We start from the raw sequence: 22,466 nt of genomic DNA on the forward strand, positions 1-22,466 counted from the left end.
ATTGTTAGAGAGTGGTTTCATACATTTTTTGAATGCATTGTTCACCTGTCCACCTCTGCCACCTCTAACCCCATGTGGGCCCAGATGCAACGCTCTTCTGGGACCAGACAGGGATCAGGAAATGTCTGCGTGTGGTGAGGGGAGGGGAGGCTCCCTGCTGCTGCTCCTGGTGGGGCTCAACCTTGTAACATCTTGCTTCTAATAAACGTACATGGAAAACTACCTGGACTGCCTATCTTCATTCCAACGGGAGAGTGTGCCATGGTGCCACTCTGTAAGGTGCCAGGAGCGCCGGCACCAGTGGAAGGAAGCAGCACCTTAACTCCGACAGGGAATTCCATCAGAAACCGAGAGTAGTGAGGAGAGCTGAGGGTCAGACCCCACAAGACAGCAGGAGGAGAAAGCAACAGTCGCAGAGAAGCAAGGCCAATTTCACTCAAAAGAGAATTGAGAGGGGCATGGCCAAGATGGCGACCTGATCGGACACAGGTCTCTGTGGCTCCCTGCCCCGTTCTCCTCCAGAGACCCTAACAGCGCTGCTTGACCCCCCCAAGCACCATATACCTCAGCTCCGTGGGGAGAAAATTGATTGGCGCTCCTGGGGCGCTGCCACGGGGCCGGCGCTGCCTGCGAGCCAGCCTAGGAGGCAAGAGATTGCCGGACCAGGAGCGGTGTAATGGCGGCGGGCCTGACGCGGTAACTAGTGTGGTCCCGACCTCTGGCTGCTGGTGTGACCCTCTGAAGCCGGCGGAGCACGAGCCGGAGGTCCGCTGCCCTGAGCCCTGGAACCGGCACTAAGAGGGGCGCTAATCACCATTTCCACAGCACTTCCGGCGGGCAGAACCAGATCGGGCCGAGAGTCACGAAACTCGAGGCCCCGGTCCCGGCCCTACATGAGGGGGCGGCCGAGACCCACGCCGTAGCCCTGCCTGTCGGCGACCCCCCAGTGGGCGAAGTTAGCACCCGGAGCACACTGCCCTACTGCGACCTCCCGGCGGCGTGAGGAGGAGCTGCCCGGAGTCGCGAAAATCGAGCCTCCGGCTGAGGGCCTGAGTGAGCGGCGCATCGAGTGTGGGCCCAGCACAGAGACCTGAGCGGCCCCAGAGGAGGCCTTGGCGTGACCCTCCTGCCCAGCGGAGAGCAGCTAGGCCTGCCAGGACGCACAGCGGCCGGGTCCCTGGGCCCGGTACCTCACAGCGCCTGAGGCACGCGCCCACCAGCAGACCGGGGCAGGTGCTGGAACCACTCGTGGACTCAGGCAGACCGGTGAGCGGCAGGAGGTGGCAGAACGACGGACAGAGGTGAGGAGGCGTACCAGTGGCAGAGGGTGGCAGCTCGGGGGGCATAATCGAGCCCCCGGCGAGGGACTTGCGCAGGCCCGTGGGCCGCTACACGCTGGTGAGGTGGGGGTGGGGCTGCACGCTCTCCCAGGGGTGCTTGCTGGCACCGAGGCCCCGTCCCCTGCTTGCCCTGCACGCGTGGTGTTGCTGGATGAGCCCCCGATGGCCCGCATTGTGAACTGAGTCAGGAAACAGCAGCGGTCCTTGCTGGTGAGCGCGCTGACCCCAAGACAGGCCTCTTTGTCGTGAACCCTGGGGGCTGAGTCCTCTTTTCCACCTGAGCGGCGGTGGCTGCCCACTGGTTGGTGTCCCCCGGGAGCGCAGGGAGAGACAGGGAGGTGCTTCGGGGAGGCCACCCACAGACCTGCCGCCCCTTGGAGACTGACGCGACCGAGCCTTGGCCCCCCAACGGCGCGGACACCCGAGGTAATACGGCCCAGCAGTGCACCCGGGAATCACAACCCCCCGCTGGTAGCCCGCAGGTTCCCGGACTGTCGCCGCGGGGACTGGACAGAGAGGGAGACGTGCCATGGCGGGCCTACGAAAGAAAGGGAACCAGACGCTCCCCGAAATGCTGGCAAAGACACAACCTAAGACCGACAAAGGGCCACCCTCGCCTGAAGTCACGAAATCTCCGCCAGCCACATTGGAGGACCATGTGCCTATCACCAAGTCCTTTCTGGAGTCTTTGTTTAACTCCCTCAGGGAAGATTTAAAATCCCTCAAGCAGGAAGTGGCAGGGGAGGTCAGGGAACTTAGGAGAGAGGTGGATGGCCTAGGCGAGCGCGTGGTAGCCATTGAAGAAGCCGATCAGACGAGGAGCACTGAGATTGAGCAACTCCAACAGGAAGTCCTGCGACTCACGGAGCAACAATTGGACCTTCAAGCCCACGCAGAAGACTTGGAAAACCGGTCCCGCCGCAACAACATACGGGTCCGGGGGTTGCCTCAGAAAGCAGAGGAGACAGACATTACTGGTTACTTACAGAGCCTCTTCCGAGATATTCTAGGGGAGCCGCCCACTTCATCATTAGAATAGACAGGGCGCATATAGTGTGGCTCCCTAGGTGCTCACCTGCCCCACCTCCGGACATTCTGGCCTTTCTCCCCGACTTCCCGCTCAAGGAGAGGATTCTCCGAGAAGCTAGACGGACCCAACCCATATAGTTTCGGGGGCAGCCCGTGGCTCTGTATCAAGATCTTTAGGCCATCACCCTCCAAAAACGGAAGGCATTCAAGGTGGCGACGGATTTCTTACGGCAACACAAGGTCCCGTACTCCTGGGGTCATCCGTTCTGTCTGATATTTAAATGGAATGGGGCCCTCCATCAGTTACGTTCCCTCAAAGACACCTGCGCACTGCTGGGGATACCCGTGGAGGACGATACACCGCCGGTGGGACCCTCACAGAGGCCTCCCGGAGGGGGCTGGCAGATGATGGGCCGCAGGCGATCTCCGGCGCTACGCTCGAAACCCGAGGCACATGTCATCACACAAGAGAGGGCCATGGCAGTTGCTGAAGTGGCCCGGGAAACGTCAACTTCGGATTGAGTTCAGCATCCTGTGGGGGGGGTCACTTAGTGCATGCTCATAGAATAAAGGGGAGGGGCGGGAGGCCGCGATGGCCGCTGCTGGACACGAACCTAATAGGTAACTTTACCGCAGTCCTGTGTGGAATGACAGGTCTGAGACAATGGACTCAAATGGTTGGGGGCTGGGAGGAGGGTGGAGGGAGGGAGCGGTTGGGCAGTGGGAGGTGGGGATGGTTGGGACTGGGTGGAGGGCGGGGGGGGGGGACCTGGGGTGAAGTTGCAAGTTGGGGTGTGGGAGGGGGGATAGGGGTTGGAGGGAGGATGGTTGGGGTTGAGGGAGAGTTCTTGGGCTTGAGAGTTTTGTTGGGGCTTGGGGTTGAGCAGGGGGGGCGGGTGGACTCCGATGTGGCATTTCACAAACAGCACAGTGGTGACGACAGGACTAGGGATGGCTAAGTCAGATGGGTCCCCTAGATGCAGTCCTCAGAGGCCAGACACGACAATGCAGGTTCTCTCCCTCAATGTTAAGGGACTCAACAATCCCATTAAACGTAGGGCTATCCTGTCCTTCTTAGAAAATTCGGGGCAGAAATTTGCCTACTACAGGAGACTCACTTAATATCTAAAGACTGGCACCGCATGCACTGTAGGGCGTTTCCGATACAACACTACTCTTCCCCTGCTGACAAGAAGGCAGGGGTGGCCATCCTATTTGTGCGCCACTTCCGGCGCGTGGTGGGGGACAAAGTGGCAGTAATAGGGGGAGACTCCTCGCCTACAAAGTTCAGATAGGAGGGTGGTCAGCTGTGATAGGCTCAATATATGCTCCCAACACCAAACAAGAATACTTTCTCACCGGGGCCCTTGCGGACACGCTCGCCCACAACGTCAAATCTACCCTTATTGGGGGCGACCTTAATCTGGTAATGGACACCCACAAAGATAGGCCCGGGCAGAGGTTCAGGTTCACAGGAGCGATTTCTAAAGAGGGGGGACAATGGCTGGAGAGCAGGGGGTTTGTTGACATCTGGAGGGCACGACATACAAGCACTCCGGGGTACACGCTCTTTTCCCATACAAACCGCACGTATGCCAGAATAGATCACTTTCTGGGCTCCACAGAGGTGGCGGCCCTGGTCATGGACACCGATATTGTACCCGCTGCCTTATCTGACCACGACGCATTGATGGTGCAGGTTCGGATCCCCAGACCCAAAGTACAGTGGGGCAAGTGGCGCCTCAAGGAGGCGCTTCTACAGCGCAAGGGGGTGACTCAACACTTGAATGAGCGTATAGTGGAATACCTAGCTACGAACGACACACCTGACGTCTCCCTCGGGCGCTGTGGGGAGCTTTGAAGGCAGGGGTTCGAGGAGAGCTGATAGCGATTGCTGCAGAGGAGGCTCAGGAGCGTCGGGAAAAGAGGCAGGCGCTGTCCGACCAAGTACTCGAGCTGGAGCGGGTCCACAGCAGAACTGGGGCGCCAAGAATTTGGCGTCAGCTCAAAAAAGCCAAGGCCCAACTGGCGAGCCTCGACCTAGACCGCGCTGAATACGCGGCCCTACGCCTGCGCCACACTTACTATATGGGCGGCGACAGGACAGGCCGTCTCCTGGCCATCAAGCTCAAGGCCAAGGTCTTAAGCTCAAAAATCACGTCCATCAGTGACACTGCTGGGCGGGAACACAGTGACGAAGACGGGATAGCAGCCACTTTTCGGACATTTTACGAATCCCTATACACCACGGAGCCCACCCGAGTGGGGGGGGGGATGTTGAATCCTATCTCGGCGGGATAGCTGTCACGGCCCTTAACGAGACACACGCGAACTCCCTGGAGACCCCGAGAAGAACGGAGGAAGTCATCTCCGCGATATCACGTCTCAAGCCGCTTAAATCCCCGGGACCAGATGGCTTCTCGCCTGGTTTTTATAAAGCGTTTTGCCCCCTGATAGCCCCGGTCCTTGCCCGTCTGTTTAACTCGTTTGAGGGCCCGGGCTCCATCCCACGCGACATGCTGGCAGTGGACATTATTGTACTACCAAAACCGGGGAAGGACCCTACTACATGCCGGCCCTACAGACCCATATCACTGCTCAACCTAGACCTAAAGCTATTTAACGGCATCCTGGCCGCAAGATTGGGCCCTTGCCTCCCTGGCATTATCGAACCAGACCAGGCGGGCTTTTACCCACCCGGCAGTGCGCAGACAATACAAAACGGCTATTGCATGTTATAGACAAATCCCACTTCAACGACTCGGACGAGGCCTTGCTGTCGGTGGACGCGGAGAAAGCGTTCGACCGGGTCGATTGGGGATATCTGGATGCCACTTTGGCGCGCTTTGGCATAGGAGACCTCTTCCGGGCCCGGGAGGCCGGCTGTTACTCTGCCCCGCAGGCGACCATTAGGGTCAACGTGGTTTGTTCCCAACCATTTACCATCCAGAGGGGGACGAGACAAGGTTGCCCCCTCTCACCACTGCTTTTTGCGCTCTATGTAGAACCCTTCGCACAAAAGGTCAGGGACAACCCTGCGATCACCGGCGTCAAATTTGGGGGTGAATCGCAGACCATAAGCCTTAATGCGGACGATATTCTGGCAGCCCTGCAGGACCCTGTCAAGTCGGTCCCGGCCTTTCTGGCGGAGATGGAGTTGTTCGGGAAGGTGTCGGGGTTTAAAATGAATGTTGGAAAGTCGCTGCTCCTCCCGTTGGGTCGCAACGCGCGCACGTCCAGTCCGCTTCCCCGAGACCTGGGGGGGCTTTCCTACAGTGTGTCGGTGGCGTACCTAGGCATATCTCTGACGCCGTCAACGGCCCAGACGGTAGAGCAGAGCCCTCTTTACCCAGTTGACGGGTGACCTCGCGAGGTGGCGACAGCGCTCCCTATCCTGGCTGAGGCGGGTGGCGGCAATCAAAATGTCCCTGCTGCCGAGGGTGCTATATCTGTTCCAGACACTGCCGGTTACCCCCCCCAATGGGAATGCTCACAAAACTCCAAGATGCCATCAGGCAATTTGTCCGGGCGGGCCAACGGCCGCGCTTACACAAGGACCTCACTCGCCGCACCACGGCCCAGGGGGCCTGGGGTCCCGGACCTCCTACGCTACTTCCAGGGGACACAGCTCAGATACCTTTTAGAATGGAATCACCCTGAATCCGAGAAGAGATGGCTCTTTCAAGATCGTGCAATGGCTCAGATGCCACTGTGGCGGATTCCCTTCCTCCGACGTCAAGACAGGCCCGCGTACATGAAGCGCTCGCCCATCACACGCACTACCCTGCAGGTGTGGGACAGAGTGGCAGTGACCAGAGGCCTTACCACATACCCCTCACCTCTGACGCCCCTATTCGATAACCCGGCCTTCCCACCGGGCATGGTGCCAGGGTCCTTCCCCCAGTGGCGGCAATCCGACTGCACATCAGCCAGACATCTCTTTGATCTCAAGGGCTTCATGACACAACAAAACCTACAGGAAGCCTATGCGCTCCCCCAACTCCCACGCTTTGAATATTTCCAGGTCCGTCATTGGCTCCTGGGGAGAGACATGTTACCACAGACCACCAGACGCCTTACCCCCTTTGAAAAATGGCTGCATGTCAAGAAACCAGATAAGCAAGCGATATCGTAACTACACACAATGCTTTGCCCCCCTCGCCCTCCCTCGGTGAGATCCGCGGGCCAGAAAAGGTGGGAAAGAGAGCTAGGCAGATCTCTCACAGACAAAGAATGGCAAGACGTGTACTACAGGGCACACCACACCGCCAAGAATGTAGCTAGCAAAGAAGCGGCAGTTAAGATCGCTTACTACTGGCACCTAACGCCTGCGAGACTGCACCAGAGTAACCCGCGCCGTGACCCTTTGTGCTGGGGGGGTGCGGCCAGCCTGGCACCATGACACACATACTATGGGACTGTGTAGAGGTTCAAGGCTATTGGGACTAGGTCCTCGGGGACATAGACAAACATTTAGACACTGAAATACCTCGCTTCCCGGCATACACATTGCTCGACCTGCCCAACAAAATCACCTTCCCACTCAAATCACCAAGGGGCAAACAGATGGGCCTAGCGTTAGGGGCGGCGGCACACCACATATTATCTCTCTGGGGCACCAGGCGGACACCCACACATACAGGGTGGCTTCATAAACTCTGGTACACAATGGGGATGGAAAGGATATAGGCCTCCTTGACGCAGACACAAGAATCCTTCCTTGAAACCTGGCAACCTCTAGTTGACCTATTGACCGGCGAATTCAATGAACTCACATGCCCGAAATACCTCAGAGTCCTACGGCTTGCTGATGAGTTCCGGAACGCATCAGGCGCCCCGGTGCCATGAACTCCAGTCTGATGCGCTAACACATAGTTCATTTACAAATGCCCACATCGGAGGGGGGGGTTTGGGGAGGTCGAGGGGGGGACGGGGGAGGGTTGGGGTTGTTGGGGTTTCTTGGGACTAGTTCGGAATACGCCCAATCCACACTCGCCCCCATGGACACATTGCTTCGCATAGCCTACACCATCCTGTGTGGGAGTGGCGGGACACCTGAAATTGCTGGAAATGTGTATTTCTCTTCTGATGTAATGTCCCTTTTGTTTGAAAACAATAAAAACGATTTAAACAAAAAAAAAAGAGAATTGGGAAAATAGAGTCCGCGGGCAACCGAGAACCCCAGGCAAGAGCAAACCGAGGGCACTGAGGCAAGTTGTACTCATTATGACTAATGGAAAAACATAAACTCAGAGGGGGTGGGTGAGTTTGCTAAAAAACTGTTCTTTTTTTTCTTTTTTAGTTCAATAAGTTTATTAGGATTTAAAGAGTATACAAGAAAATTTGAATACCATAAAAGGTGATACATATGAGGAAATAAATGAATTCAACATGAGATATTACTGAGATAAAATATAATATGGAAACCAAAAAACCATAATCCAGATCAGAGGTATCACCAAGGGTAAAAAAGAGATTTGAGAGAGAGAAGAAAAGAGAGCAGAAGCTGTTATAAATATGTAAAAGTTGTTGATAAAAACACTGTTTAGATTTGCACTGATCCGCGGGCCAGTAGTGACCGGTGCTATAAGCCCAATCTGCCTATCAGTGCTGCCCTTGGTTACCATAAAACATCCTTGAGAGAGAACAACCCTCTTTTACATCTTCTTGAAATCCTACAGAGTTTTTCATGATCTTGCTATATGAATTGGTTTTCTGTTTTTTAAGATGCTTCTATGCCAGGCATCCTGTCCAGAGACCGGCCCAAAAAGATATGGCTTAATGGCCAGAGCTGCGGATTTTGGAGTTGAGGAACCAGGCTCAAGTTCCAACATCGACTCAACATCCTGTGATTCTGGGCAAATCACTTAATTTCCCATTGCTCCAAAAAATGAATGTGTCCTTGTGGAACCGAACTGGTGCCCATGTAAAGTGCTCCGATACCCTCAGGTCGAGTTAGCTCTATATAAAACTGCAAATATATTGGCCAAAATAAGCAATAAATGAGGGGCCAATAAATAGGAGGAAACATTAATAGAAGACCCATGCTTCTAAGGCTTTGCTAAAGGAGGGTAGCAAACATTAGGCACTTTCAGCCATGGCCCAAGAGATATTTAGATGTGCATATCAGTTGGCAAATAGTCCATGTCCCCTCTTTAATAGTGTGCAACATGTGCATTAACGGGCCTTGCTATTCTCAATTTGTTAAATAGATTTTCCTGTGCCCCACCAATTCCATATGTCAGAAACCGCCACTGTGATCCACTTAAGTGCTGTTTCTCGGATTTCACTGTGATGGAGTTGGGTTCCGAGGATCGAATGCTGCTGAGAGGTAGAGGAGGATGAGTGCAGCTGTCTGCCTAGGTTGAGTAAGGCGCAGATGTTGTCTGCCGCTGTAATGACGTCCGCTTCGGTGCTGTGGTTGCTGCGAAACCTGATTTGTGAGCTGTCAAGGAGTAGGTGGTGTTCCAGGTGCTTGGCGAGTTGCTGGTTGATTGCTTTCTCCATGACTTTGGCTGGGAAAGGGAGTAGTGAGAGGGGTTGTTTTTGAGGTTGCTGGGGTCAGCCTATGGTTTCTTTAGGAGGGTGTTGACCTATGCGTGTTTCCAGTTTTCAGGGAAAGTGGTGGCGCACATTGAGGCGTTGATGATGTTCGTAAGTTCAAGGCTCATCTTGGGTACACTGAGGTTGAAGATGTGGTGAAGGCAGGGGTCAGTGGGAGACCCTGAGTGAACTGTCTTAATGATGGCGGATGTGCCTTGGTGGGTGAGTTTGCTCCTTTCAGCCAGCTGGGGGTCTGTCATGCTGGTGGTGTGATGGGGTGGTTAATGAAGTTGGGTGGCTTGGGTTAAAGTTTGATATTTCCCTAGAGCTTGGCTATCTTGTTGTGGTGAAATCAGAGAGGTTGTAGCAGAAATCTTGCAAAGGGGTGAAATTGTTTGCTGCGGATGAGGTGTTGGAGAATTCCTTCACAATCGTGAAGAGTTTCTCGCTCTTGTTGGGGATGGTTCCCATTTTTGCTGCAAGGGCTTTTTTCCTTGTTTCTCATAGTTGGTGGTGATAGTGGTTGAGTGCCGTTTTGTATGTGGCCCTATCGTTGAAGTTTTTGCAGGTTCTCCATCTCCTGTCTAGTTGTTTGCAGTGGCAGTTTGAGTTTCTGAGATCTTTGGTGCAGGAGAACAGGTAAGGAGAGGGGGAGGTAGGAGAAGAGAGCGGGTGAAAGGACGTGCGGGCAGTAAAAAGGGGTGAGGAAATCAAGAAGGCAAAATATGCAAAAAGGGGTAAAAGAAGTCAAAAAGCTGCACAAGTCAAAAGTCGAAATGGAGGCGAAAGCTTAGAAGCGCAAGAGTGAGGTCCATGAAAATACGAGTGAATGGGAAAAAAGTGGCACAGAGAGACAAAGAGAGGCATAAGTTGGAATGAGCAAAGAAAATAGGAGTAGAACGGCAAAGAGGGGCAGAGAGCGGAAAAGTGGAAAAAAGAGATAAAGTGAAAGGGTGAGGGAGAGAGAGAGATTGAAAGAAAGAGTTCAGCAGCATGAATGCAGAGCCGGCTATGAAAGGCCCTTTGACTGGTGGGAGGAACAGTCAGGTAAGTGTGGAGCTGGGCCTTGGCACCTGCTCAATAGGGACATGCTCCAGCTGCCAGGAAGTAGGTCCTGTGGGGGAAACAGCCTTTACAACGAAACCCTTACAACGCTGTACCATTACAACGCAGGTTTAACAACAAAAAGCCGTTACAACGACTTTCGCTGGAGGGCGCTCTAGGATTGGGAATAGTTTAATTTACTATCCAACACCTTCCCTACTATCCACGGGGACTGGAGTTGGAATAGAAAATTAAACTATTCACTATCCAGCGCCCCCCAACGCAAGTCGTTGTAACGACTTGCGTTGTAAAACCTGCGTCATAACGGTATGCGTTGTTAAAGCACGCGTTGTACCGTCATACATCCCTGTGGGGTGGGTGGGGCGTGGAGGATATGGGGGTGGCTTGCGATGTGCGAAGAAGAGGCAGGAAGATGCGCAGAAGAACAGGTAAGGAGCGGCGTGAGGAGGAGCGGGTGAAAGGTGGTGGGAGCAGCAAAAAGGGAGGAGGAAAAGTAAAAAGGCAAAATAGGGAAAATGTGGTGAAGGGAGAACAAAAAGCTGAGAAAAAGGCACGAGTGAAGACTTGCCTGAAACCTGTTCTCCTGGCCTGAACCTCAACCGCTGACTAAGGACCATCCGGAGACTCAATGAGGCTACTTTCCATCACAGACACAGGATCAGGGTCCCAGGTCACTATGGATATCCACATTTATCCCTTTCCAGAGCGGTATGCTCCCTGTAGTTGCTGCCTAAAGAAAAGGCCTGATGCATTCAGTAAAACAGAAATAAAATAACATTGCTTCTAGCCCTGGCTGATTTATGGGTTGGGTCTGATTGTTTTTCTTATCATGTACTTGTTGTTCTTTCTCTTTGGCAGAGTGTTAGTTGGTTTTATCTAAATTGTTCTTTTTTTTATTGTATGCTGTTTTTGTGAAGCACAAAAAAAGGGGGTTCCTTTCTGTGGTTCTTAAATAGAAGCTTGAGTGTAATTTGTAAAGCAAGACACCAGCCTATAGAACTTTTCTGTCCTCAATTGCATATATACTAAACATAACATAAATTATATCAAAAGAGATAATATTCATTAAAAAACATATTTATTAAAAGAATATCCTTTATCCCAATACTGGCTATTTTTAACTGTTTTTCTACATGTTGATATATTGAAATATATTGAAATGTGCTTATGATTTATTATGATATATGTAGGAAATTTTTATGTACAAGACTTTGTCTATATTATGTTATCTGATAAAGGATATTCTTTTAATAAATATGGTTTTTAATGAATATTATCTCTTTTGATATAATTTATGTTATGTTTAGTATATATGCAATTGAGGACAGAAATGTTCTATAGGCTGGTGTCTTGCTTTACAAATTACACTCAAGCTTCTATTTAAGAACCACAGAAAGGAACCCCCTTTTTTTGTCATAATATGTCCCAGTCCTTTCTGGGTCTGTTAGGGAAAACTCTCTCTTTTTCTAGTTTTTGTGAAGCACCCCAGTGCCTCAGAACTGGTCAGAGGTAAATAAATCAGCTAAATAAAATAAAATGAATGCTCTTGTATTATAGAGCAAAGGAAGAAACATTTAGGTGACGTACACAGATTTACAGCTGCCCGCTAGCTTCGGACTTGTCCAGGAAAACCTTTGAGAGATTGACAGCTCTGTCAGTTTTAGGGGGAGATCATGACTTTCATAAAGATACATGATCACTTACTGCATCAACACCAATCCATCCACTAAGGCTTTGGCTGGGCTCAGGGAAAGAAGGCGTGAACCAGGTAGAAAAGGGACTCCTCTTTTCAAGTCCTTGCAAATATGTGTCCCTCTCATCCAGAAAACTGTGTGAAAGGGGCGTTCCATGAGTGTTCCCAAGCAACACCCATGGAATGGGAGGAATTCCCAAATTTACGATGAATCGCAAACCTGGGACTGCGTCAGAATCCTATGCTTTCCCAAACGAGGCGTAGGAGTGGTGCAACGAGAAGAAATATTTGTATTTTTATACTCGTTTTTTCCTCTTCCTAGGCATGATGCATTCTGCAGCACACACAGAAAGAGGAAAATTTCATTAATGATTGTTTTTGTAGTGGAAGGTATTCCTTCCTGGACAAAAACAATCACCCCCACAACACAGGCAGCCCTGCAACATGGCGCAAGGGTGTCTGCAGCGGCTGCTGTGTGTGTGCCGTACAGGGGAGAAGGACAGCAATGCATTGTAGCTTATAGATATGGCGCATTCCTGCTCTTTTCGTTTGATGCACTGCAGCGCGTCATGCGGCAAAAGTTTGTAAATGAGGTCCCTTGGGCTGCCCAGGAAGACTCTCACAATATGTGAATTCCACAGATGAAAGCACTCTACACAAGCCTTCCCAGGAGACAGTACATCAGTCTCTGTAACTGCACTACAGTACCCATGACCAGTGTGGCTAGCATGGCCAGGGTGTGGGACAGCGGCTGTGCGGTGTGTGGCACATGCACAGAAGGGTCCGCAGCAAACATGCTTTGGCATGATGCTTTTGTAAGGGCACTTGGTCAGTCCCTCTGGCCAAAACTCAAGAAGATGGAAAAGAGGGTTGTTCTCTCCCAAGGATGTTTTATGGTAACCAAGGGCTGCACTAATAGGCACATTGGGCTTATAGCATTGGCCACTACTGAGAAATATGTAACTCCTATATTACAGGAGTGATAAAAAAAGACTATTGCCTGCAGCCTACTATCAATGGTGCAGTGAGCTAAGCATTCCTTTTGGGACCCACCAGTGCCAGGTCGAGGAGCCAGCAGGAACATTCCGGATTAAGTCACACACTACTCATATTCAGTGAGTGTTGGTGCATTGCACATGCATTGCACATGCATGGAGAAGTGTGGCTCAATGGTTAGAGCAGGCAGACCTCGATGCAGAGCTCTGGCCAGGGACCAGGGTTCGATTCCTGCCCCGGCGGGTCTCGGGCTCATTAATTCCCCTGACCGGAAATTCTTGCCTCAGTGCCTATTCTGTTCATGGGTCCCACGCTGCAACTCTGGGCAATTGCTTGATTAGTCTCCACAACGGCCCCACAATGCGAGGGATGCCTGGTCTGCACCATGGGGGTGCCCAGGAGTGGACACTTCACAGGGAAAGCCAGGAAGGGTTCCCTTGCGGTATTCGTACAAGCGCCGGGAAACCCACTGCGGGTAGCTGTGCGCTATACAAGTACAACAAACATTTACATTTTCCAAAGACAGGCCTCAACATGTCCAGCTCCTTGTCTATTGCAAGAGGCAGTTCGCCCATCTGCCCTTCCACCCCCCAAGAACTGCACACAGTGGTATTTCCCTCCCAGACTACTTCCTCCTCCCATAGTTCAATCCCCTCACTCCACAAACACAACAGTTGGCTCTCACTGGTGAGCCATTTCTACAACGTCATCACTCAGGCCTAGTGATCAGTGCGTGGCCTGGCAAGCTACCCATCCGGCTCTGCACCCTGGCCCCCTCCTGGTCGGCCAACCCAAGATTCCTGCCCTAGCGTGGAGCTGCCCAACTCCTCTCAACACCTTCAACCGAGCCCTCAAAAACAGCCTCCTCACAGCAGAGGAGCCTTGACAGCTGACCTAGTCCCTCAGAAAGCAGCAATCCCAGGCCATGGCACGTGAAGCGGCAGGAGGGGGGTGCAGCCTTTTTACCCCATGATCAGTGGGCTCTGTGATTGGTGCACAATGAGCCCCTTCTGGGCCACTATGAATTTCTGTTATGTTGTGCTGGATTGCCAGGTCAAAACACCCTCCTAATTAAATACAGATATACATAGAAATTTGAATTTAGCCAGCACTTTCCTCTCTGTTTAATTTTCGCCACGTGGTACCCTGAATGCATGTTGTAGGGTGGAAACTCAGTTGCTGGGGCAGCCATACTCTTTATAAGTCTTTTTAACATAACATAACATAACATAACATAACATAACATAACATAACATAACATAACATAACATAACATAACATAACATAACAACTGTGCCTTTACATTGTGTAGAACAATGAGTTTGCTGGTAAAACTTTGCATAAGACCATGCACTTATTTAAAAAAAAGTTGGAAACATCAGTGTCGCAGTCCATGTGCAGAAACGCCGGTCGGGTCGATTCGTTCTTCCCTTTGATTTCTCATATTTTATTAATTCAATATCTTGCTGTGATTCATCAGTTCTGCTTCTCTGCGGTGGTGACAGGTCCTCCAGTAATTGCTGGATCTCGCCTTCCACCTCTCACGATAATCCATTTACCGCCGCGTGGGCGGAAGCGTGGGCCGTAAGACACATGGACACATGTCTTGACACATGTTTCTCTCAAAATATGGGCTAAAAGTGTATTTTTAAACTCAGAAGTCAACTTTCCAGACAATCAGTTATGGGTTTGAGGCTGTGCCTAATCTGTAAAAGAATACGTGCCAGGACCCAAAGTTTTGCTCAGGAATCTGCCAGAGCTGATTTCAGAGGTCTGGGTATCGAATACCAAGGCTGTGTAGTCTTGATCCCACCTCATGCCTCTTTCATCCACCACCAGACCCTCCCTACCCTTATCCATACTGAATTCCGACTATACACTCTTAGAAAGATCTTGTAGACTGCATTCACGTACACCAGCACCACCAGAGGCTTTTGCGCCTGCGGTGCTCCTGGTGAACGAGATGCATATTCCAAGCCTCGCTCTGCATGGTGCCAGGCGGGAACCAGGCGTGGCTGCACTCTCAGAAGGAAGCCTGGCAGAGCAGCTCAGGAGGGTACCTGTGCAAGAGGAATGCTGCTCCATCTGACAGACAACAGCGGTAGGCACAATCTGCACCTCATGGCAACAGTGGTAGGCATGAAAGCTACTCTCACAATCTGCACCTCATGGCATCAGTAGGTGCACGACCACATCAAGCCGCCTCTCACTCACCTACATTTTGTGTCCGTCTTGCACATGAGGTTCGCTTGTAGCTTGGAGACGATGATGCATAGAACTCTGATGAAGATCAGAAAATTTAGCTAAGGGAAAAAACAGAAGAACAGATTATCCTGTGTTGTGCAAAGTTTACTACAATACAAGCCGGTAAGCAATGCACATCTGTAACTAAAACACCTGGGGCCAGATGTAGGTAATTCCGATTTACCGACTCTTAAATACCGACTCATACCGAATCGGTATTTAAGAGTCGGTAAATTGGAAGGAGGCAGATGTAGGTAAAAAAATTACCGATTCTGTAAGAGTCGGTATTTACCGATTCTGTAAATACCGAATCTGTATTTCCCATTGATTCCTATGGGCCTTGAAGCCCATAGGAATCAAGTGAAATACAGAGGGCCCGATGTAGGTACCAAATACCGGTCGGAAACGGCCGATTTCGGCCGTTTCCGACCGGTATTTGGCCTACTGAGATGTAGGGGACGTTTTTTTGTCCGAATCGGTATTTTACCGATTCGGTAAAATTACCGAATCGCAAAAATACCGAATCAGTAATTTTACCGATTTTTTAAATTTGGGATGTAGGTGGGACTACTTTCAGTCCCACAGGCCCTTCAGATTCGGTATTTTAACACCCAATCCAATTGGGTGTTAAAATACCGAATCCAGGTGTGCATGCACATGTGTGCATGCACACCTATGCCATGTGACAGACAGACATGCCCTTAGGGCATGTCTGTGTGCCACATGGCTCACATGCCTTTTTTTGGGGTGCTGGAGGGTGTCAAAGTGACACCCCCTGCACCCTTGCACAAATCGGTAATTACCGAATCGGTAATTACCGATTCGGTAATGCCCATTGATTCCTATGGGCTTCAAGGCCCATAGGAAGCACTGGGGGATACCGAATCGGTATTTACAGAATCGGTAAATACCGAATCTTACAGATTCGGTATTTACCGAATCTGAAATTCCTACATCTCCCCTCCTCTAATTTACCACTTCATAAATACCGATTCGGTATGATTCTGTATTTACGAAGTGGTAAATGTAGATTTACCTACATCGGGCCCAGAATCGGTATTTACAGAATCGGTAAATACCGAATCCTGGCAGGGGGAACGGGGTGTCACTTTGACACCCTGTAGCACCCCAAATGCAGGCTTGTGTGCCATGTGGCACACATACATGCCCTAAGGGCATGTCTGTGTGTCACATGGCATAGGTGTACATGCACAGATGTGCATGTACACTGGAATTCGGTATTTTACCACCCAATAGGATTGGGTGGTAAAATAAGAAATCCTAAGGGCCTGTGGCACTGCAAACTGTGCCACCTACATATGGATTTACAGAATCGGTATATTTACCGATTCGGTAAAATACTGAAGTGGTAAATTTACCGAATCAGTAAATATACCGATTCTGTAAATTCTGACCCACCTACATCTCAAAAGCCAAATACCGGTCGGTAACGGCCGAAATCGGCCGTTACCGACCGGTATTTGGCTACCTACATCTGGCCCTTGGTCTGTAAAACTGGAGTTAAGCATCCATACAAGTTTGCTCTGTCGTACAGTTACACGACTTTACAGTACTACAACTATATCTCAACAGACATTTCATTTACAAATCAATAATCTCATCTACCCATTTCATTCAAAATTAGACTACAATATTTAAAGTATTTACATCTAAAAAATCAACTATTTTGAAACACCAAATAGTAAATAAATACACCTATCTTAATCGTCGCAAGCACTTGTTACACCCTTGGGTGCCCAGAGCGTCATTTACAAACACCAAGAATACTTTGTTGTGCGGCAACTTCTTATTAGATACCACAATAATAGGGGCAGGGAACCTATTAAACCTACAATTCAGATCCATTTTCCGGTCCTCCATTCTAGACAAATCTGTTAAATAGGAGATGGTCCTCCTTCCAGTCCAAACACTAATCTGTCAACAAGATGGCCTCTCCGGCCTCTGCGCATGCTCAGTCTTACAGGGGACTGAATCAAGATCTGGGCACAGGGTTAGGAGAGGGCCTGGAATACAGGCTCTGGGGTGCCCACGTGAGTCAGAGAGTGGGAGACGGATAAGAACAGAGATGGATAAGAATCACTGGAGCTGGGCCTCCACGCCGCGTGTTCTGAAGGTGGCGTCCTGCCCCTTCAACGAACCGCTGGTCAGGTAACAGGCCAGATGGGGAAATAAATGTCTTTATCTCACACCAGGGACGAGCTTGAACATTCTTACCCATGAATGCCTCTTCCTCACTCACTGCACTTGTTAAATCTACAACAGTCAATTTATGGCAATCAGGAGACAATTTAGTTGCTGGAACTACATAGTTCACATTGAACTAGGAACCCTTGTATTTCTGATAGACTAAAGACGGCCCCTTTATTGCTCTGGCACATGATCTAGGATTGAACATATGAATTCTCAGTGATGCTCCTAAATAAGACCACGCGTTGCAAATCCCTGGCTGAGATATGTCAAATCTATATACGAGGGGATCGGCCTACCAAAACCTTGTACGAATCCTCCAATCTGTGAAACATTGGACAAGGATCAGTTGAAGCAACGTGCCCAGAACAATTTCATGGGAAAGAGAAGGGTGGGCGAGGGTGCAAAACAGACTCGTGGCACAGGAGGGCTTGAAACTGCATCTGACCCTGGAATGCAACGACCAACAAAGGTTGATTCTGACCTGATTCAGGGCAAATATGCTCCAGTTAATGGTGGGGTTCACAAATAACTGTCACTCCATGTCGGAGTTAGCGACACAGTGACGCCCATAACCAATTTGCACATAGTATTTGTTAGACAGGGACCCGGAGGGTCGGCCGAGTACAGGGGGAGAGGCCTCCGGTGAGGACCGTCTCCAGCGATTGTACAGACAAGTAACTTCCCCCCCACAAATGGACACCACACAAGGATGGGAGCTACACACTTTATATAGGATTCTTGAGGCAAGGTTATCAACGATACAGTGGGGGCAGGACACGAGGATCCTCCCAATTCTAGTCTCTGTAGGGTAAGGGGTAGCGGGACAGTCTTGGTACCGGTCCGGTACAAGGGCGGCCAGAAGGAGCTCACAATCCTCGAGCTCGGAGGTCTGAAAGGTCGGGCCGCGGCAACGCCAGCAGGCTAGAATGAAAAGTCTTGGCAAGGAGGGCCGCGGCAGCGCCAGCAGGCTAGGACGATGGTTCTCGGTACGGAGGGCCGTGGCAGCGCCAGCAGGCTACGATGATGACTTCTTTGCAGAGGGGCCGCGGCAGCGCCAGCAGGCAACAGCGATGGTTCACAAGGATGGGCCGCGGCAGCGCCAGCAGGTCCAGACGAAGATGCACGTTGCAGAGGGTCGCGGCAGCTCCAGCAGGCTTCGGAGATGGTTCACAAGGCAAGGCTGCGGCAGCGCCAGCAGGTCCAGACGAAGATGCACGTTGCAGAGGGCCGCGGCAGCGCCACCAGGCTTCGGAGATGGTTCACAAGGCAAGGCTGCGGCAGCGCCAGCAGTCCGTCAGGGATGAGTTCTTCAAGGTGTCTCTCGACTCCAGGATACAACTGCCTTCCTGCTCTGGAGCTGCCCCAATTATAGGTCTGGCCTCCTTTGATGTCCGGACCCTCGCGCTTGGAGGTCGGGAGGTCCGGGATGAGGGAGTCCAGACACCCAGCAGGGCGGTGGAGCCAGCGCCCGGGGAGACCGGGGGCGATCGGCACCTGGCGGGGGAGAGCCATCGACACTCCTCTCTCCCATTGACCTGCCAAGTGGTCTCTTCACCTCCTGGGTGGATGGTGGTGCCTCGATGTCGGGGCCTGGCCAGGCCCAGGGTTGGGGTCGAGCTGAGGCCACGCGGCCTCGTGGTGCAGTGTCCAAGATGGCGGCTGGGCCGGGGCAAGAGTGCTGACGGGGGCCCGGGACAGCCGATGCTGGGATGTTCGGGAGCAGGCGTCCCGTTGGGGACGGGTTGCGGGTTGCTTCGGTGGGTTGCCGGGGTGGTTCTTCGGGGGACACCGGGAGAGCCGGCGTTCGGGCCTTATCGTGGGGGGAGGGAGCGGCCCCTTCCACGAGGCCTGTCCAACATGCATCCCCCCCAGCTGAAGGCATTGAGAGTCACCCATCCTCTTGGGTACTCTCCTCGCCGAGGCGGAAAAAGCGTGACAGGCCGTCCCCGTTGGCGTGGTCCTGGCCAGGACGATGCTCCACAGTGAAGTCCATCCCCTGCAGGGAGATGGACCATCGCAACAGTTTTGGGTTCTCCCCCTTCATCTGCATCAGCCATTGCAGGGGTCGGTGGTCTGTCTGTACCCTGAAATGGGTACCGAAGAGGTAGGGCCGGAGTTTCTTGAGGGCCCATACTACTGCGAAGGCCTCCCGCTTGATGGTGCTCCAGCGCTGTTCTCGAGCCAGTAGGCGTCGGCTGATGAAGGCCACTGGCTGAGTTGAGAGAGGACTGCCCCAACGCCATGATCTGAGGCGTCCGTCTGGACTATGAATTCCCTGCTGTAGTCGGGGGCCTGGAGCACGGGGGCGGTGCACATGGCGGCCTTCAGCTTCTCGAAGGCCGTTTGACAATCCGAAGTCCAGTTGACGGTTTTGGGGTTTTTCTTGGATGTTAGTTCTGTGAGGGGCCCCACAATGCTGCCATAGTCCTTTAAAAACCGCCGGTAGTATCCGGTGGGCCCTAGGAAGGCCCGGACCTCGGTTTGGGTGACAGGTGGTTGCAAGGACTGGATGGCAGCGATCTTGAGCTGAAGGGGGGCCACCAGACCGCTCCCCACTTGGTGTCCGAGGTAGGTCACGGACCCCTGGCCAATCTGACATTTGCTGGCTTTGATGGTGAGGCCAGCCTGCTGGAGGGCGTGCAGGACTTCTCGGAGGTGGTGAAGGTGGTCTGCCCAGTGGCGACTGTACACAGCGATATCGTCCAGGTAGGCGGCGCTGAATTCTTCGAGGCCCGCCAGTACCTGGTTCACGAGTCGTTGGAAGGTAGCTGGAGCATTTTTCATGCCGAATGGCATCACTTTGAAGTGGTAGTGGCCATCCGGGGTAGAGAAGGCGGATCGTTCTTGGGCCCTGGGGGTGAGGCCGATTTGCCAGTAGCCCGCTGTTAGATCGAAGATGCTCAGGTAGCGGGCAGCCCCCATGCGGTCAACCAGCTCATCCGCCCGGGGGATGGGGTGAGCGTCGGTTCTGGTAACAGCGTTCAGGCCCCGATAGTCTACGCAGAACCGGAGCTCTGGGGCAACGCGCGGGGCGGCAGCCTTGGGGACCAGTACGACTGGGCTGGACCAGGGGCTGTCGGATGGCTCGATCACTCCTAGGGCCAGCATCTTGGTGACTTCGTTCTGGATGCAGGCGCGCACCCGATCTGGCACTCGGTACGCCCTGTGTCGAATAGGTGGACTATCCCCAGTGTCCACATCGTGCAGGCACCAGGGGGTGACCCCGGGGGTGAGGGAGAACAGGTTCGCAAATTGTAGCAGGAGAGCCCGACAGTCTTGGCGTTGTTCTGGGGACAAGGCATCAGAGAGTCTGACCCCTTCCACTGAGCCATCTTTTTCACGGGTCCTCAGTAGGTCAGGGAGGGGCTCGGAGTCTTCTTCCGTCCCACTATCTGTTGCCATCAGTAGGCTGAGCTCCGAGCGTACGAAGTGGGGTTTGAGTCTGTTGGCGTGGAGGACTCGCAGGGGGTTCCGGGAGGACTCCATGTCTATTAGGTAGGTGACAGGGCCCTTGCGCTCTATCACCTTGAAGGGTCCTGTCCATTTGTCCTGCAGGGCACAGGGTTCGACTGGAGACATCACCCAGACTTGCTGGCCCGGTTCGAACTCGATGGAGGAGGCATGCTGATCGTACCATTTCTTCATGTCCTCCTGACTGGCCTCAAGGTTGGCTTTGGCGAGTTCCCTGAATCGCCGGGTCTGGTTGCGGAGGGTCAGGAGATACTTATAGACGTCTGGAGGGGTCTTCTGGGGGGCCATTTCCCATCCTTCCTTGACCAGGCTGAGGGGGCGCCGGACGGGGTGTCCGTACAGGAGCTCAAAGGGACTGAAGCCAAGAGATTTCTGGGGAACTTCTCGATAGGCGAAGAGGAGGCACGGGAGCAGCACGTCCCATTGGCGACGTAGGGGTTCTTCCAGGCCCATGATCATTCCCTTGAGAGTGCGGTTAAACCGCTCGACCAGTCCATTTCCTTGCGGGTGATAAGGGGTCGTGAACCGGTAGGTGACCCCGCACTGTTGCCAGAGAGACCTCATGTACTTTGAGATAAAGTTCGTGCCCCTGTCGCTGACGACTTCCCGGGGGAAGCCCACTCGAGAGAAGATCCCCATCAGGGCTCGGCCTACCACGGGTGCTGTCACGGTCCGAAGAGGAATGGCCTCGGGATAGCGGGTGGCGTGGTCCACCAGGACTAGGATGAACCGGTGCCCCTGGGCCGTTAGGGTGTCTAGGGGCCCCACAATGTCTATTCCGACCCGTTCGAACGGGGTGGTGACGACGGGAAAGGGTTGCAAGGGTGCTTTAATCTTTCGGCCGCTCTTCCCGCTGGCCTGGCAGGTGGGGCAGGCCCGACAGTGGTTGGAGACATCATTACGCATTTTGGGCCAGTAGAAGTGGGTCACCAGGCGGTTGTAGGTTTTGTCTTGCCCCAGGTGCCCAGCAAGGGGGACATCGTGTGCCAAGTTCAAAAGGAAGTCTCTGAAGCGGAGGGGCACCACCAGCACCCGGCTGGCCCCCAGCTCAGCAATTCTTTGCTCACTGTAGAGCAGGTCATTGTCCCAATAAATCCAGTGGGCCCCTGCGGTGTCTCCTGCACTCTGGGCGAGGGCTTGCTGCCGGAGTCCCTCGAGGGAGGGACAGGTCCTCTGCTCTTGTCGGAACTGCTCCTGGGTGGGACCACCCTCTTGCCGCCACTGGGCCAGTTCGGAAAGGTCCTGGAGTTGAACGGGCCCTTCTTCATTTTGCTCTGGGGCATTGGCGCTTAGGGCGGCTCCCTCCGGGACGATCGGGGGAGGAGGTTCTGGCCATTCTGGTTCTTCGGGACTGGAGAAGGTGCGGGCGGCAATGGACCGGGCCGTTATGCAGGCCCATTCAGGGAGGCCCAACATCCCCAGGTGCTCTCTTCTTTCGACGGCTGCCCGGGGGAACTTTCGAGGTCGTTCCCCAGGAGGCAGTCCACTGGGGCATCATCGCGGACAGTCACCTTCAGCATTCCGGACACTCCTCCCCACTCGAAGGGGACGCAGGCCATCCGACACAGGCTTTCTGAGTTGTCGGCTGACCGGACGGGGCAAAGGACGTTCGGCAAGATCTGCTCCGAGGTCACCAGATGACAGCGGACTGCCGTCACACTGGCCCCGGTGTCGCGTAGGGCTTCAGCCTGGCGCCCATTAATGTTGACCCACTGGCTGTATTTCCGCGTATTGGCGGGTAGGGGAACCCGCGGAATCATGTCTCTTTCCCCTAGGCAGACCAGGGACATGGCGGCTGGTTCCCACTCGGGCTGGTCGGCCTCGTACTCTTCAGAAACTTCTGGGGTTTGCTCTTCTCCCAGGGCGGCGGCAGC

General features: G+C 52.9%; 1 protein-coding gene across 1 annotated transcript in view; it reads right to left on the reverse strand.

Annotated features, from left to right (window-relative positions):
• GLP1R (glucagon like peptide 1 receptor) overlaps positions 1-22,466 on the reverse strand; it is a 667,920-nt gene that overhangs the window by 178,888 nt on the left and 466,566 nt on the right. The window contains exon 8 of the mRNA XM_086925577.1: positions 14,881-14,969. Within this exon, the coding sequence (XP_086781703.1) occupies positions 14,881-14,969 (89 nt within the window). The remainder of the gene's footprint in view (positions 1-14,880; positions 14,970-22,466) is intronic.

Source organism: Lissotriton vulgaris, chromosome 6, assembly GCF_964263255.1.
Source record: "Lissotriton vulgaris chromosome 6, aLisVul1.2, whole genome shotgun sequence".
Classification (NCBI taxonomy): domain Eukaryota; kingdom Metazoa; phylum Chordata; class Amphibia; order Caudata; family Salamandridae; genus Lissotriton; species Lissotriton vulgaris.